The 18,465-nt window shown below is 41.9% G+C and overlaps 1 protein-coding gene across 5 annotated transcripts in view; it reads left to right on the forward strand.

Annotated features, from left to right (window-relative positions):
• The window catches only part of DGCR2 (DiGeorge syndrome critical region gene 2), a 92,487-nt gene that overhangs the window by 23,971 nt on the left and 50,051 nt on the right, over positions 1-18,465 (forward strand). For 3 of the 5 annotated variants that reach the window (XM_032311437.1, XM_032311439.1, XM_032311442.1), the window contains exon 2: positions 7,319-7,441. The exons of the other annotated variants lie outside the window; for them this stretch is intronic. In XM_032311437.1, the coding sequence (XP_032167328.1) occupies positions 7,319-7,441 (123 nt within the window). The remainder of the gene's footprint in view (positions 1-7,318; positions 7,442-18,465) is intronic. 5 annotated transcript variants of the gene reach the window in all.

The following is an 18,465-nucleotide window of genomic DNA, read 5'->3' on the forward strand; positions in this document are numbered from 1 at the left end:
ACAGTGAGAGAGGGAATACAAGCAGGTGGAGTGGGAGAGGGAGAAGCAGGCTTCCCGCTGAACAGGGAGCCCAATACGGGGCTTGATTCCAGGACCCTGGGATCATGACTTGAGCCGAAGGCTGATACTTAATGACTGAGCCACCCAGGCACCCCAGTGGCACACTATCTTGATTACTGTACCTTTACAATAATTCTTGAAGTCAAATAGTGTACATCCTCCAACTTTGTTCTTCCTTTCCAAAGTTTTTTTGAGTATTTTAAGTCCTTTGGATTTTCATTTGAATTTTAGAGTCAGTTTGTCAATTTGTACAAGTCCTGCTGGAATATTGATGGGGATTGAATTGAATCTGTAGATGGATGTGGGTAGAATTGGTATCTTTTTTTTTTTAAGATTTATTTACTTTAGAGCAAGAGAGCATGAGCAGGGGGAAGGGGAGAGGGAGAGAGAGATTCCTTAAGCAGATTCTCCACTGAGTGGGGAGCCTAATGGGGACAGTCGATTCCAGGACCCTGAGAGCATGACCTGAGCTAAAGCCCAGAGTCACTCAACCAACCTAGCCACCCTGGTGCCCCTTGAATTGGTATCTTAATGATGTTGGATCTGTTGATCCAGGTACACTTCATATAACCCCATAGGTTTAGATCTTTAAGAAATTTCTCTTAGCTATATTCTGTAATTTTAGGACTTGTACTAATAGGACTAATAGGACTTTAGGACTTGTACTAATAATATGTACAATAGGACTTGTACATCTGTCATTAGATTTATCCCTAAGCATTTACCTTTTTTTGATGCTGTTGAGGTAATTTTAAATATCTTAATTTCTGGAGCAGTTTGTATAGAATTGATCTTATTTTGGGGCACCTGGGTTGCACAGTCGGTTGTGTGTCTGACTCTTGGTTTCAGCTCCGGTAGTGGTCTTAGGGTCATGTAATTGAGCCGCGTGATGGACTCCACACTCAGCTCGTGGTGATGGACTCCACACTCAGCTCGTGGGTTCTTCTTGGGATTCTCCCCCTCTGTTCCTTCCCCTGTTCTCTCTCTCTCTCTCAAATAAATAAATCTTAAGAAAGAAAAGATTGGTCCTATTTCTTCCATAAATATGTGGTAGAATTTGCCAGTGAAGCCATCTGGGTCTGGAGTTTTCTTATGTTTAAACTAAAAATTCAGTTTCTGAAGTAACTATAGTTACTCAGGTGTCTGGGCTGCCTCTTTGAGTGAGCGCCGGTAGTTCATGCCTTTCAAGGAATTTATCTTACTGATACAAAGTTGTTCATACTATTACCTTATTATTCTCCCATCCTTTTTTATCCTTTTTAATATCTGAAATCCTAGTGGTAACACCTCTCTTCTGACAGTAGTATTTTGTGTTCTTAATTTTTTCCTGACTAGTCTGTCTAGAGGTTTATTAATGTTACTAATCTTCTAGAAAAACACCTTTTGTTTTCATTATTTTCTCTAACATTCTGTTTTGTGTATTTCCACTCCGATCTTCATTTTTTCTTCTCTGCCATCTGCTTTGGGTTTCATTTGCTTTGCTTTTTTAATTTCTTAAAGAGGAAGCTGAGATTACTGATTCAAGACCTTTTCTGATACAGGAGTTTAATGCAGTCCATTTGTCTCTGGGAACTGTTTTAGTCTCATCCCACAAATTTTCATCCATTTAAAATGCTTTCTAATTTCCTTTTTCATTTCTTTGACCCATAGGTTATTTGGAAGTGTGTCAGTTGTTCCATATAGTCAGGGAATTTTCCAGCTATCTTTCTGCCATTGATTTTTAATTTAATTCCATTGTGGCCAACAATGTACTCTGTATGCTTTGAATCATTATAAATTTATTAGTAATTTATTTTATGGACCATAATATTATTTATTATGGTAAATGTTATATACATGAAAAGAATGTGTAGTCTGCTGTTGTTGACTGGAGAGTTTTGGAATGTCTGTTGGTGTTGTTCAGTTTGTCTGTATCCTTGCTGATTTCCTGTCTGCTGCTTCTATCAGTTATTGAGAGAGGGGATGGAAATCAGTTGTGAATTTGTCTATGATAGCAGTTTTTCCTTCATATTTTAAAGCTCTGCTATAGATGCATAAACATTTTAGGATTATTTTGTCATTTGTCATTATTAAATGACCTTCTTTATTCCTGGTAATATTTGCTCTGAAGTCTACTTTGTGTAATACTGATTTGGCCACTCTAGCTTTCTTTTGATCAGTGTTATTAGCATGGTATATCTTTTTCCATTCTTTTATTTTTACCTATCTTAGTGTCCTTCTATAAAGTGGGTCTCTTTTAGACAACATGTAACTGGGTCTTGTTTTTTTCACCTGTGTGACAAATTATGCTTTTTAACTGGGGTGTTTAGATCACCTCATCTGTTTATTGATAAGGCGCAATTAATTAAAATCTACCATTTTGTCACTTGTTTTCTATTTGTACCATCTGTTTCCTTTTTCTTTCTGCCTTTTGCATTGAGTGTTTTTATTCCATTTTGTCATCTTCATTGGCTTATTTGTTAAAACTTTTGTGCTGGCTTTGTGGTATTCATCTTGAACATCCTGCAGTTGACCTTCACATGACAAGACTGCTTTACATGTAGTGTAAGAGGCTTGAAGTGGTATGCTGCTGCTGCTCCCTTCCCAGCTTTTGTGCTGGCATTGTCAAAGTTCTACTTCGCAATATGGGATCCATGTTTTTGCTTTAAATAATTCTAGGTTGACTGCTTTCTTTGTTTTCAGAAGTTAAAAATGTTGCTCCACCATCTTCTGGCTTGTATTGTTTCTAACTGCTGTCCTGTTTGTTTTCCTCTGCAGATTACGTCTTTTTTCTCTGGCCCTTCAGGCTCTTTTAAGATTTTCTCTTTATCACCGGTTTTAAGCAATTTGATTGTGATGTGCCTTGGAGTAGGTTGTTTGTTTGTTTTAATTTCTTATAGTTGGGGTTCATGGTTGACTTGGATCTATGGGTTTTCATCAAATTGGGAAATGTTTTTGTCATTGTTTCTTCAAATACTTTGTCTCTCCGCCCCCCAAGTCTGTGTCACACAGCTCATAGTTTATTTATGTTTTCTAGCCCTTTTTCGGTATTTTAGAGTTTCTTATGTTTTCTTCACGTCATTCATCTTTTCTTCTGTGAAACTGAATCTGTTCGTACTACGCCTTGCAGTTTTCATCTCAAGGCAGTAGATTTGCTTTCTTAAAATCTTCTGTATCTACTGAACATGTTTCATTTTTCCTCTGTGTGAGGAAAAATGTGTGACACAAGTTTTAATTTTAATGTCCTTGTCTACTTTATCATTTGTACCTTTTCTGAGTCAGTTTTGATTGAATTTTTTTCATTTTGGTCATAATTTCCTGTTCCTTTGCAAGTCTGGTAGCTTTTTTTATTGAGTGCCACACTTTGTGAATTTTGCCTTTCTGGTTACTGTGTATTTTTGCATTCCTATAAATATTCTCGACCTTTGTTCTAGGATGTGACTTGGAAACAATGTGAACCTTTCAGATGCTTTTTTATTTATTTCATTTTTTATTATGTTATGTTAATCACCATGCAGTACTTCATTAGTTTTTGATGTAGTATTCCATGATTCATTGTTTGCATATAACACCGAGTGCTCATTGCAATACGTGCCCCCCTTAATACCCATCACTGGGCTAACCCATCCCCCCACCCGCCTCCCCTCTGAAACCCTCAGTTTGTTTCCTGGAGCCCATAGGCTCTCATGGTTCGTCTCTCTCTCTGATTTCCCCCCACTTCATTTTTCCCTTCCTTCTCCTAATGTCCATGCTATTCCTTATGTTCCATGTATAAGTGAAACCTTGACCATAATTGTCTTTCTCTGCTTGACTTACTTCCCTTAGCATAATCCCCTCCATTTCCATCCATGTCGATCCAAATGATGGGTATTCATAATCTCTGATGGTTGAATGATATTCTGTTGTATATATGGACCACATCATCTTTATCCATTTATCTGTTGGAGGTCATCTCAGCTCCTTCTGCCATTTGGATATTGTGGACATCGCTGCTTTGAAATTGGGGTACATGTGCCCCTTCTTTTCACTACATCTGTATCTTTGGGGTAAATACCCAGCAGAAAGACCCCAAAAGTAATAGGCCAGAAATTTACAGAGATAATCTGTAGAAACAAGGACTTCACAGGCAAAATGATGGCAATAAAACCATGTCTTTCAACAGTCACTTTGAACATGAATGGCCCAAATGCTCCTGTGAAATAACACAGGGTTGGATAAAAAGACATGGCCCATCCATATGTTGTCTACAAGAGACTCATTTTGAACCTGAAGATACATCGAGACCACAAGTGAGAACCATTTTTCATGTCAGCGGACCTCAAAAGAAAGCTGGGGTAGCAATTCTCGTATCAGACAAATTTGATTTTAAGCTAAAGACTTCACTAAGAGATACAGAAGGACACTTAATCATTCTTAAAAGTCTATCCAACAAGAAGATCTAACAGTTGTAACTTTCTGTGCCCCCAGCATGGGAGCAGCCAACTACATAAGCCAATTGTTAAACAAAATAAAAAAAAACATATGGATAATAATACTTAATAGTAGGACACCTCAACGCTCCAGTCTCAGCAACAAACAGATCATCTAAACAGAAGATCAACAAAGAAACAGGAGTGTTGAATGACACAGTGGACCAGATAGACTTCATACATTCTGTTATATTGTAAATATATGTGGAACATTCAACCCTAAAACAACAGAATACTCATTCTTCTTCTTTTTTTTTTTTTTTTTTTTTAAAGATTTATTTATTTATTTATTTGACAGAGAGATCACAAGTAGACAGAGAGGCAGGCAGAGAGAGAGAGAAGCAGGCTCCCCGCTGAGCAGAGAGCCCGACATGGGACTCGATCCCAGGACCCCGAGATCATGACCTGAGCTGAAGGCAGCGGCTTAACCCACTGAGCCACCCAGGTGCCCCCAGAATACTCATTCTTCTTGAATGCACATGGAACTTTCTCCAGAATAGATTACATACTGTGTCACAAATCAGGTCTCAACTGATACCAAAAGATTGCAATTATCCTCAACTGTTGCTTTTAATTGCTGCATTTAGTCTGGAGTTTATTTTTCTCCACTAACAAGGCAGGACTCTTGTGTGTACTTAACTTGTGCCCCACAAGTAATGAGTTTTTCCACCCTGGCTCCTGAAAACAGGCATTGTTTGTGGTCCTGCTCAATTTCAGTTACTGTTTTCCTGTTACCCTTTAGGATGGCCTGGGATAGTTTCCTCACACCACTGATCAGTACTCTGCTTCAATCCCTGAGGGCTTCCTCCCTAGATCTCTGGAGTCTGTCTTTTGTGCCACTCTCTCTTTTCCAGGACTCTTTGGAGCCGCCCTGTGAGTGCTCCTTGCCTTGGTTTCCCCCAATTTTTAGTTGCATCCACTTACCTCCAAGAGTCTTCTCCCCCTGGAGTCCCTCTCCCTGCTTTGTAGCCTGGAAATGTGCTTGAGGCCGTAAGGCTTACCTCACATGTTCGGTGACTCAGGGATCACTGTTCTTTGTTGCTTGATGTCAGTGTCTGGAGAACTGGTGTTTTCTAGTATTTTGCCCCCCTTCTTTTTTTCTCCCATTGTTTCAGGTTGGCAGTTAAATCTATCCCTCTAACTCCATCTTGACTGGAAGACTTTATAAATTATGGAGCATTGTGACTCTTTTGTCCATGCCATATATGTAACAGAAGCTTTCCTTATGATTAGATTGATTGATTTACTGCAGTGCGTAGTGGCAGGTGGAGAAGAGTGAACACTGGATTCTGGGTTCCTTTCCCTGGCCCTTCTCTTCCCTGCTTCAGAGTGGAAGACTTTCAGACATATAACCCTGGCGGGGGATGAGGATTGTCTCCTTGCAGAGCGTTCTGAAGAGGCTCTCTTGTGAAGGTACCAAAGTTATGGTACATGATGCCATGCGTGGCCGTCCCAGGTGGGTGGGGAGGGAAGGGCTCAGGCCTTACATCTGTGTCCTACCTGATTTGGTGGGTTCATCTACCTTGGTTAATTAGAGTGATGATTGGCTCTGGTTACTTAGGCCAGTGATGGGACAGGACTCAGGGGTGGGAAGAGTTCCTGGATTTCAGTGGAACGATTCCAGGACAGGGAAGACCACAGAGGGAGCAGGACCATAGTAAGAGAGCTCTGTTTGTTTCTTCTTCCTGTGTTACCACATTAGCGTGTAGAACTTTATCCTTCACACCTCAGTGCTTTTCCTTGGCTCCACGTATGCCCACGTAGCAGCCGTCGCCTCACTTCACAAGTCTGGTGGGAAGGACCAGAGGAAATACTTTGGCCTCTTCAGGTCATTTAATCTCTCTTAGTCATTAGTCTTCACTCTGCTGTTGTATCTCAAAAGCAGCCACACACGAATACATATTTGTGGCCGTGTTCTAATAAAACTTTACTTAAAAAACAAGTGGGAGGGGCAGGAGTTGACCCGAGGGCTATAATTTGCCCACCCCTGCCTCAATTCAAGTCCTCACTTTACTGGGTTATTTGATACTTTGTGTGGTTCCCCTGTTATGATTGCTTCCAGAAACCATCACCAGTTCCACCTGTCTTAAAACACAGATCTCATCATGTTACTGACTGACTGACTAATTTCTGGCTTCCTTTAACATTCCCAGGAAAGGTCAGAATTATCTTACCCTCAAAGCCTCCATAGTCTGACCCTTTTTATATTTCTCGTCTTACCTCTAGTGATTCCCCATCTGTTGCATACCGTCTTCTCGGCATGTTTTCCTGCCCTGTGATAATCCATGAGCTTTACTTTTCTGGTATGTTTTCTCCCTTCCTGTTACATTATATGTGTTTATTGAAACCACCATCCTGCCTTGGGAACCCTGTTTATATCCCGTCTTCTTTCAGAAGGATTCCAGAGCCCCTCAGGTACAGGCCGTTTCTCCTTCTTCACGCTTTTTGAGCACTCCTGTGGTGCGCTCTCCTGATTTGCTCTTCATCAGAAACGTGTGTGTGTGTGTGTGTGTGTGTGTGTGTGTGTGTGTTTCTTATTGACCCATAGTCCCTCCTGCGGTGAGAGGTGTGCCCTCTTGTGACCTCTGTAGTCTAGCGCCAAGTCGGACTCTGAGCAGAAATGTGTCAGGTGTGTGTTTGAGGTGGCACATAAAGACCCATGCTTGGGTGGGGGGCCTTGCCCCTAACCCTAACCCTAACCCTAACCCTGTCGGGGCGCGCTCCTGGGCCCAGGCGGCGGCAGGCCTGGCTGTCCCATCTCCACTGCTGCCGCCGCTTCCTCAATGGCCTCTTGCCCTTTGGTTCCACAGAGCTGCGGTGCAACCCTGGGCAGTTTGCCTGTCGCAGTGGCGCCATCCAGTGCATCCCCCTCCCCTGGCAGTGTGACGGCTGGGTGACTTGTGAGGATGAGAGCGACGAAGCCGACTGTCCAGGTGAGTGTGTAGGGCCGCCCTCGACCCCACCTCCATCACAGCTGTGTGACTGTGCTTCCGTCGGTGGGGGGACGGGGGGTGTCCACTGCAGCCCAGGTGGTAGCCATTCACTGGAAGCTTACATTGAGCTGAAACCCTCCCCTCTCAGCCTTCTCTCTCTCTTTAAGAATAACTGCTCAACACAGGCAGATCCCAGAATTTGCAAAGTTGCAGGGGCAGGTCTGGGATGAGGCAAGAGAGGTGCCCAGGATGCTATGTTTCTGTTGGCACTGCCGGCCCCGAGAGCAGCGCCCCTGAAATGTGGTACCCTCTCACCACCTCCTCGCCTGCCTCTGGAGGTGGGTGCTCTTTGAGACTTGGCTAGAATCCTGATGAGGGTCATTAGACGGGCTTTGGCTCTACCAACCCGTCCTGCTCGCTCAGTCACTAGTAAATTTCCACCTGGGGATTTTCTCCTGACAATGCATGGGCTCCAAAAGATATATGCAGATGCCACAGAAAGCTTAAACTGTTGGTTCTCCACTTGGTTTCTGCCCCAGCACCCTCAGGGAGTGTAACACGCCCCATGAGAAATGGTGTTCACTGCATCCCTGGTTCTTTTGGGTTAGGATGGAAGATGTAGTATCTTGGATTTGCCCATACATGTGTGTCTGACACACACACATACATGATCACACACACACACACACACACACACTAATTTAAGACCCAGGTAGCACCAGTAAAGCCCCTAAGAAGAAGGTGTGTTTATTCTATCTTGAGAACCTCAGACCGAATAACTCTTCAGCCTAGCATTTTCTTGATATTCTAGTTTGGTTTTGCTTTACCAACCTGATTTATTGCTGTTTTCCCTTGAATGGGTAAGCTGGACTGTTTCTTATGCCCACTCTGTGATGAATTTTCTAGCCACATGCTTCATTCATGCCTTTTTCTTTTCCTGGGATCCTCTTGTTCTGTTTTCATGTGGACGGATCTTGCCTGTCCTTCAAGACTTGTCTCAGATGATACCACAACAAGCAGGCATCTCTGGGCCCTCAGGGTGGAGGTTAGCTTCTGCCAGCACCTCTTCTCTCTCTCTGACAGCATCTAGAACCACCAGTAATTCTCACCATTACCTGTGCCCATGCTTGATCTCTCCTTCCAGACTGTGAGCTCCCCGAAAGCAGGAGACCTGTCCTCTTCCTAAGTGTGACCTGGCCTAGGACGGAGGTCTTTTTTAACATTTGGTAAATGGAAGGAGTGTTGTAATTCCTGTGGGTCAGGTACTGAAGAAAAACCAGTTACCTCCAACCGTGGGTATCAGGTAGGGTATCAAATACAAGGCGACATTTGAGCTTGGGACAGTACTTTGAAGGGGGTTCCAAGTAAGAAGTGGAGGTAGTCTGGTCAGACTGTTTGCCTGAAAAGATGGCCTTTAGAAGGGATCCCAGTTACCCCTCAAGCCTATTCATTGGATTACACACGTCTCTAGTTGAGGTACTTGCCTTTCCAAATGAGTTTGAATGGTGGCCACTGGGGCAGAAGCTTCTGGGACAGCCCTGTGTCTGGGGACCCACCTGCTCCTTCCTTAGGTCACAGCCTGGACAGCACGAGCTACCCTGTGCTTGGGCTGCTGGTGCTCTGTGTTGTGTCAGCTGTTGAGGACCGGCGGTTGTGATTGGGATCTTCCCTGGGTCTGCCTTATGGGATGAAACTTCATATCCAGCCTCCTAGAGAATATTCTGAACAAAGAACCAAATGATTCTTGACTGGTTTTCGAGTGGGAGGACGACTTATTGCTGATCGCAAAGCGCTTTTTGGCTTAGCTTTTAGGGTTGTATGTAATAACTGTTCTGTTGTGTAGGTACGGAAAACAGTGGTTGGCATTCTAGTTCATCTTGTTCATTTCTCCATCCACTGTGGACTTGATAAAGGCAGGGACTAGATTTTATTTCTCTTCTGTCCCACAAGGTCTGGCACAGGAGGTCACAAGTCACTCAGCACAAGTGTTGATGTGAGGTTACAGAGGTAGCCATATTTTCTCCCCAGACAGAAATAAAGTCTGTTTAACAGGAGCCTGGAATTCAGCTTAGATAGTGTGCTCCAGGCCCTAGCCACTGAGGGCACAATGATCATGGCAGTGTGTGGAAACTCATGGAGCCCTGATAGGGCCAAGGAGTGTTTGAGAAAGAGTGGGAGGGCTGAGGTGCTGTTGGACCTCCTGGCTCACTCCTGGCCTCCCCTTGCGTCTGGTACCCTGTCTGTCCCGTGATGTAGTGCCACGCCATGATCCAGGTGGGCAATAAGCTTTGATTTCTAATTAGTCTTAAAGCTGGGATTGTGAGAAATGTAAGTTATGAAAATGAACGAATAATAAATATAGTACTTGTTTCTCATGTCTCTGAATCAAAAATTGCTGAAATTTTGTCATATTTTCTGTTTTGTTGTTTTTTTTTCTTTTTTTTAGATTTTTTTTATTTATTTATTTGACACAGAGAGAAGGAGAGAGAGATCAGAAGTAGAGAGGCAAGCAGAGAGAGAGGGAGAAGCAAGCTCCCCGCCAAGCAGAGGGCCCTATGTGGGGCTCGATCCCAGGACCCTGAGATCATGACCTGAGCCAAAGGCAGAGGCTTAACCCACCGAGCCACTCAGGAGCCCCTAAATTAATTTTTTTGAACATCATGAATATGTTAAATTCTTATTAACATTCCTACCAACTCCCCTACCACCCCCCCCGAAACACACACAAAAAAAGAAGAAAGAAGAAAAATCTTTGTGTATGGGGAGGGGAGTGTGGACAGGGAGTTAGCTGATAACTGCCTTTGCTGTGGCCTTCCCGTCTATGGGGAGAGTTTAAATAAACCTGTGAGAAGCCCTGGCCATGCTTGGTTAGGCTTTTGAACATGGGCTTCAGGACTTCTGGAGGGACTGTAAGAGATTACGTTATTGTCCTCCTGAAAGCCTGTTAAATTATAGTAAAAGAGTATAGAAGATATGAAAGATGTAAAATGGGAAAAGATGGAACAGCAGGCCAGTAATTTCAGCATGTTTTTGGAAGATAGGAAATGGATGGTGCTAGATACAGTCTGGACATTCAGTACATTGCCTGCATTTCCAGGGCTGGAAGGCTGGAGCTCTCTTATTCAGACCCCACTGCCAGTGGGCTTTGGCTCTCACTTAGCCCAGGAGATCCTTCCCATGAAGTCTGGAAGGTAGAGGAAGGTGGACTCTCTTCCACTGGCAGTGGTGTGGGGGTGCGCGGGTGAGGGAGCACATTGGCCTCCATAGCGGCCTCCTGTCTGCTGTCACAGGACTGTAGAGCAGCTGTGATGGGCAAAGGTTTCCTGCGGGTTCCTGTCCTGTGGATGGTGTCCCGAGTTGGGACTAAAGCCGCAGAGGCGGAGTGGAAGGCTAGAGGTGGCTCACTTTTGTGCACACTCCAGCCTCTGCAGTTGCTCTGAAAGTACCTGATACCCCGTATTAAACTCCTTGTTTTTGAAATACCTAGCATGGCTTCTGTTCTTCTGACTGAACCATCTTTGATGTAAATGGAAACTAACATAAGATGCATAAAGTTCCTTAATGGAGAAAAATGTAGTGGAGACATTAAAGATTTGAAAAATGTAATGGAGACATTAAAGATTTGAATAAATAGAGACAGGATATTCTTGGCTAGGAAGACTCAGTGTGGCCTGTTCTTAGATTGATCTGTGGAGTCAGTGCATCTCCAAAGGGGTTTTTGGGAAATGTGACAAGTCAGTTTTAAAATGTGCGGAAGATAAAGTCCTAATATTGTAAGACACTCTGAAGAAGAGTAAGGTGTGAGCAGTTGCCTTAGCTGTGCCAAGGCTTACGTTATCGTTGGCTCAGGGAAGCACAGATTGGCCCATGGAACAGAAGAGCTGCCAGAAACAGACCTGAGAAACGATATATGGCACAGGTGGAATTACATATCACTGGGCAGAGGCTAGGTTCCCCAATCGTAGCACTGTGGCAGTTGGGAGAGCATGTATATAAAATGTACAGAAAAATTAGTTCCAGGTTAATTGAAGAAGACCTTCTAGAACACACACAATCTAGAAGAATATCTTTATGACCTTGGTAGGAAAGTTTGTTGTTGTTGTTGTTGTTTTTTTAAGTCACAAGGGTAATCAATTCTAAAATAAAAATGACCAGTTTTACTAGATTAAAATTAAGATCTTCCCTTTTCCAAAAGGTACCTGTAAAGAATGTGAACAGACAAGCCACAGAGTGGGAATAAATTTACAATATGTATAGCACATAAAGGATTATAGTCCAGCACACATAAAGAACTCCTACATGTGAACAAAAGACACATGGGCATGTCACGGAAAAATTAACAAGAACAGTGGTTAAACAGATAGAAAGATATTCAGCCTCATTAGAATTCCAAGGCCACAGTGAGATTCCACTTTACAGTTACTTAAATAGGCAGAAATTAAGATGTCTCTTGGCAAAAATTAAGGTATTGACAAAACCAAGTGTTGGAGAGGATGTGAATGACTCGGAAATCTTACCTGCTGCTGGTGAGGGGGATAAACTGATGTACCTGCTTTGGAAAACTGGCATTAACTTACGAAGTTGAACATTCTCATATTCTGTGGTCCAGGATTTTCATCTGGGGAGCTCTAGAGAGGTTCTTGCAGCACTCATCATACTAATAAACATCTTGGAAACAGCCCAGATGTCTGTGTTCACATCATGGCGATTATGGACCAAACAACAGTGAGTGAATAGTAGGTCCTTGTGACAACATCACTGGATCTTAAGAGCAGCATGTAGGTGACAAAGGCAACTTGCCAAAAAACACAACACCATAAAGACAAGCAAAAGTGACCATTGTCTTATGTACATACATACAGGTGTGATAACAAAAAAGGCAAAATGGTGAAACAAAGTATAGGCTCTTGGTTCCTCCCTGGTGGGGAGACAGAGGAATAAGAAACAACCCTACAGCTCATGTCTGGATTCTGAAGTAGGGTGGGAGTAGGGGTGGAGGGCTCACAGCTGTATTTTATTATTAGGCTTTATTTCTTACATTTGTGTTACATATGTTCTTTGGAATATGCCAGATACTATGTAGGCTTTTTTTTTTTTTCCCTTTAAGAAAAGCTAGTAGGAGGAGAGTGAACTTAGCACAGCAGAGAAACTGTAACTGTGAGCCTGGTTGAGGGAAAAATGATTAGGAAATGAACTGGTTTGACAGGCAGCACCACTGAAAGGCTTGGTGCTCTAAATACTGAGGCTGGTGGGCACCTGGCATGGGAATGGATCTGTTGGTGGGATTCTTTCACCATGGGTCTCCCTTCCTTGCTACACAGAGCTAGATGACCCTCCCACCGGCAGCCAGGAACTTCATTTTGTAGACCAGCACTGCCCTATTAGTAGCCCCGAGTCACGTGTGGCTATTGAGCACTTGAAATGTGGCCATTTCGAGCAAGGACAGACTACAAGTGTAAAGTACACGCCAAATATCAGACTTGGTACAACAAAAAAGTAAAACACCCCATTAATACTTTTTTACATTGGTTATGTGTTGAAATGATAGTATTTTTAATATATTGGGTTAAATTACATTATTAAAACTAATTTCATTTCTTATTGAAATGTGGCTTGCATTTTATTTCTGTTGGATAGCACTTGTACTTAATTTTGGCAAAATAGGAGACACCAGGCCCAGCAGGCCAAGCAGAGGGCAACTGTGGAGCTTGAGAACAGAAGAATTTAGAGAAATTCTCTCTGGGGACAGGTGAGACCCTCAGCCATATCTTCAACCCAACTAAAAAGCTGACTCTCCCACTGTGCTCCCCCACCTTGAGGCTCATCTGAACCCCACTAGTGTTCACAGAGCCTCTGATAAGCTGAACCACTTTCCTCTTAAACCTGAAAGAGAGCTGGTGCTTTCTAGACTCTGGAAGAAAACATCTGGGTGCTTACTGGACTCTGAACAAAGCATCCTAGACCAGAAGAGTCCAAACAAGGTGACCTGAGGTGGCTAATTCTGCTCTATGTAAAATGATGGTCAGATGTGGAGGTTCAGAACCAAGCTGCTGGGGCTGGAACCTTGTCTCCACCACTTAACTGGCTGTGGTCCTCTGAACAGGCCGGTTTTGAACTTCATTGTCTTCATCTGTAAGATGGCCAAAGTAACAGTACCTGCCTCTTAGGGTTCTTTTGAGGCTTTTAAATAACTTGATAACTATAAATTGTTTAGACCAGAACATGGCACATAATAACCTCTCAATATATATTAGAAGTGGCTTATTTTATTAACTCAGGGAGGAATAAGCAAACTTTGAAAGTATATTCTGACATCTTTTGAACTGGCAGTCTAAGAAACTCCAACCCCTCATCCTCACATTACCACTGCCACCCCCCACATACACATGAAAAAAAACAAACAAACCCAAAAAACCAGAGAGTAGCTGGTTCTATAACTTTATAGAAGCTCCCAAAACAGTCACAGGTCTAAGGAACACCCAGTCAAAAAAAGCCTCACTGACATGGTAGGAGATTTTGTGGCATGTTTACTCCTCTCTGCCCCACCCACTTCCCACCAGGCACAGGAGGTCTGAAGAAAGCAACAGCCCAGCTTGAAAATCTCTGTTTCTAACAGAATGGAGCCGGGCAGTCCTTAACTTGAAACACTCTAGCTTGTCTGGGGACTGTCGGAGGGACTGATCTCTTTTCTCTGACTGGAAGCTCAGATCTCAGGCTGTGAAAAGCTGTGGACAGTGGAAAAAAGGGCTCCTGAAAGCTGTAGGGGGACTGCAGAGCTGCAGTCCTGGGGCAGGGGAATAGGGGTGGAGGGATGCAATAGAATACTTAAGAATATTGAGAAGCTGGGTGACAAGTCTCTATGAAATTAAGATTTCTTAAACAGCCATCTATACTTAGGAATAAAAAAAGTTCACACACAGGCCTAGGCAAGATACATACCCCACAGTGGTCCCAAGGTTCAGAACAAATCGTGCTAATTAGTGAAGGACTTTAACACCGAGCCAGTCTGCAAAGATTGGGAAAGGTGGCTGTATATTCAGATGATTAATTTTCAACAAAAACAAAAGCACAAGTTATACAAAGAAAGAGGAATATATGGCCCATTTAAAGGAATAAGATTAAGTGGCAGAAACTATCCTTGAGGACGCAGACATTGGACATACTAGACAAATGTTTTAAAACTATCTTAAATGTGCCCAAAGAGCTAAAGGAAAACACCAAGAACTGAAGGAACTCAGGATAACAATATATGAACAAAATGAGAATACCAACAAAGAGAAAGAAATTATAAAGAAAAACACTGTAACTGAATTGAAAAATCCCTTAGAAAGGTTGAATAGTAGCCTCCACCAGTCAGAAGAAAGACTAAGCGAAATTGTAGGGCATTGAAACTACTGAGTCTTTGGAACAAATGAACAAAGAAAGGGGACTAGAGCCTTGGGCACTTACAGGATCACAGTAGCTATCAACAATAGCAGAATACACGTTTTCTCCTCCAGTACACATATAATAATCTGCAGGATAGACCATATGTTAGGCACAAAAGTCAATACATTTAGAAGGTTGAAATTATACAAAGTATGTTTTCTAATTAACAATGGAACAAAACTAGAAGTCCCCAGTAGAAGGAAAGGGGGAAAATTCACAAATATGTGGATACTCAGTAGCACACTCTTATTTAAACATGGTCAGTGTCAAGAAGACATCTTGAAGGAAACTAGAAAATATTGAGACAAATGAAATGAAAACACAACATACCAAAACCACTGGGATGCAGTGAAAACAGTGCTACGAGGGAAATTACAGCTGTAAATGTTACATTAAAAAAGAGATCTTAAGTCAACAACCTAACTTCACAGGAAGAAAGGAACTTAAGGAACTAGGAAAATAACTAAAACCAAAGCTAACAGAATGAAGAAAATAAAGATTAGAACAGAGGTAAATAGAAAGTAGAAAATCTAGAAAAAAATCAGCAAAACCAAAGATCAAAAAAAAATTGACAAACCTTTAGCTAGAAGGACTAAAGAGAGAACACCCAAATAACTAAAGAGACGGAATTGACATTATTACCAATTTTACAGAAATAAAAAGGTTTATGAGAGAGTACCTGAAGAATTGTGTGCCAACAAATTGGGTGACCTAGATGAAATGGAAAATTCCCAGATACAAGCTTCCAGAAGCAAATTACAGACCAATATCCCATGAACACTGATGCAAAAATTCTGAGCCAAGTTAGGAAACAAAATCTAACAACACATTAAGATGATTATATGCTGTAACCAAATGGATTTACTCTTGGAATGCAAGGATGGTTCAACAAACTAAACTCAATCAATGTAACATACCACACTAACAAAATGTAGAGGAGGAAATCACAGCATGTTGTAAAATTAACCATTCTTTCATGATACAAACACTCAACAAGCTAGGAATAGAAGAAAACTACTTAGAAATAATAAAGGCCTGTAGCTGTGGGCACACCCACAGCTGATATCCTACTCAGTAGTAAGGACTGAAAGCTTCTCCTCTAAGATCAGAAACAGGACAAGGATTTTACCGTTTCTGTTCAACATGGGATTGGAAATTAATTCTAGCCAGAGCAATTAGATAAGAAAATAAAGGCAACAGAATTGGGAAGGAAGAAGTAAAATTATCCCTGTTTACAGGTGGCATAACTTTATATGTAGAAAATCCTAAAGATTACACACACACACACACACACATTATTGGTACTAATAAAAGAATTCTGCAAAGTTTAAGGACATAAAATCACAAAAAGTTATGTTTTTATACACTTACCAATGAACAAACAGAAGAAAATGAAGGAGACTGGCCCATTTTCAATAGCATCAAAAAGAATAAAACACTTAGGAATAAATTTAACCAAAAAGATGAAAAACCTAGTACACTGAAAACTATGAAACATTGCTGAAAGAAATTAAAGACATGAAAGACATCCCATGTTCGCAGACTGGAAGAGTTAGGAAGCTGTCAGTACTACCCAAGCAATGCACAGGTTTAGTACAATCTCCATCAAAATGCCAAAAACCGTATTTGCCGAAATAGGAAACTACATCCTAAAATTCGTATAGCCAAATCATTCTTGGAAAAGAATAAAGTTGGAAATCTCACACTTGTGATATTAAAACTTGCTACAAAGCTGCAGTAATCGCGACAGTGTGATTCTGGTATATAGGCCAATGGAATAGATTAGAGAACTCAAAAATAAACCATATCTATGGTAAAATTATTTTCCACAAGAGTATGGTTCATGGGTGGGGAGAATAGTATTTTCAGTAAATGGTGCTGGGAAAACTGGACAGCCACATACATGCCAGAGAACCTTCACTTAAACTGTGTACAAAAATCCAACATGGGTCAAAAACCCAAGCATAAGAGCTAAAACTACAAAACTTATAGAAGAAAACATAAGAAAAAAGCTTAATGACATTGGGCTTGGCAATGATTTCTTACAGGTAGCACCCATAACATAGCAAAGGAAACACGGATTGCATGGAGCACTGGGTGTGGTGAAAAAATAATGAATACTGTTTTTCTGAAAATAAATAAATTGAAAAAATTAAAAAAAAATAGCAAAGGAAAAATAGAGGTAAATTGAGCTGCATCAAAATTTAAAACTGCCTTAAAACATCCAACAGTGGATATCCATAGGCAGCCTATGGATTGGGAGAAAATACTTGCAAATCATATCTGATGAAGGGCTAATACTGAGAATATATATTTTAAAAACCTACAACTCAACAACAACAACAAAATCTGATTTTAAAAAATGAGCAAAGGAGGGACACCAGGGTGACTCAGGAGGTTAGTGTCTACCTTCAGCTCAGGTCATAATCCCAGGGTCCTGGGACCAAGCCCTGCATCGGGCTCCCTGCTTGGCGGGGGCCTGCTTCTCCCTCTGCCTGCTGCTCTCCCTGCTTGTGCTCATGTGCATGTGCACTCTTTCTCTCTGACAAATAATTAAAAATATTTTTTAAAAATTTTAAAAATGGGCAGAAGACTGTCTCCATAGAAGATATGCAGATGGCCAACAAGCACATGAAAATGCACTCAACATCACTAATCATTAGGAAAGCGCAAATCAAAACCATCATGAGACACCACTCACACCCATAAGGATGGCTGCTATCAAAACAAGTCATAGTGGAGATGATGGTGGGTTGTGGAGAAGTTGGAATGCTTTTGCACAATTGGTGGGAATGTGAAATGGTATGTCACTGTGGAAAACAGATTGTGGTTCCTCAGAAAATTAAAAATAGAACTACCATTAGATCCAGTAATTCCATTTTGAAAGAAAGGTATATGACCCATGTCCTTAAAAATGGTTAAATTTTTAAAATACTTAGTATTTGACAGAGAGAAAGCACAAGCAGGGGGAGCAGCAAAAGGAGAGGGAAAGGCAGACTCCCCACTGAGCAGGGAGCCCAGTGTGGGACTTGATCGAAGGACCCTGGGATCATGACCAGACCTGAAGGCAGCTGCTCAACCGACTGAGCCATCCAGGTGCCCCAGAAATGGCTAAAATTTTATATGTGTTTTGCCACAATGAAAATATGTACATATAAATACATAAACAGTCTATTTTCTGAACACAAACAGAATGCTGTGAAAAGGCAAATTAAGAAAGAGCTCTTACCCATTGAAAAATTAGTCTGGAAAATCCAGTATCTGATTAGTATAAGTTCCTTTCTTTTTTTAAGATTTATTAATTTTTTTGAGAGAGGAGGAGAGCAGGAAGAGGGACAGGGGAGAGGCAGAATCCCAAGGGGAGAGAGAATCCTAAGCAGGCTTATGCAGAGTGCAGAGCCTGAGGCGGGGCTTGATCTCATGATCCTGAATCACCACCCCAGCAGAAAGCAAGATTCTGGTGCCCAACCGACTGAGCCACCCAGGTGCCCCCTCCTTTTAAAAGACTTTGAGAAAGCATGAGAGTGTGCATGAGTGGGGGTGGGAGAGGGAGAAGCAGACTCACTACAGAGCAGGGAACTTAATTTGGGGCTCAG

This window comes from Mustela erminea, chromosome 13 (assembly GCF_009829155.1).
Source record: "Mustela erminea isolate mMusErm1 chromosome 13, mMusErm1.Pri, whole genome shotgun sequence".
In the NCBI taxonomy this organism is placed as follows: Eukaryota; Metazoa; Chordata; class Mammalia; order Carnivora; family Mustelidae; genus Mustela; species Mustela erminea.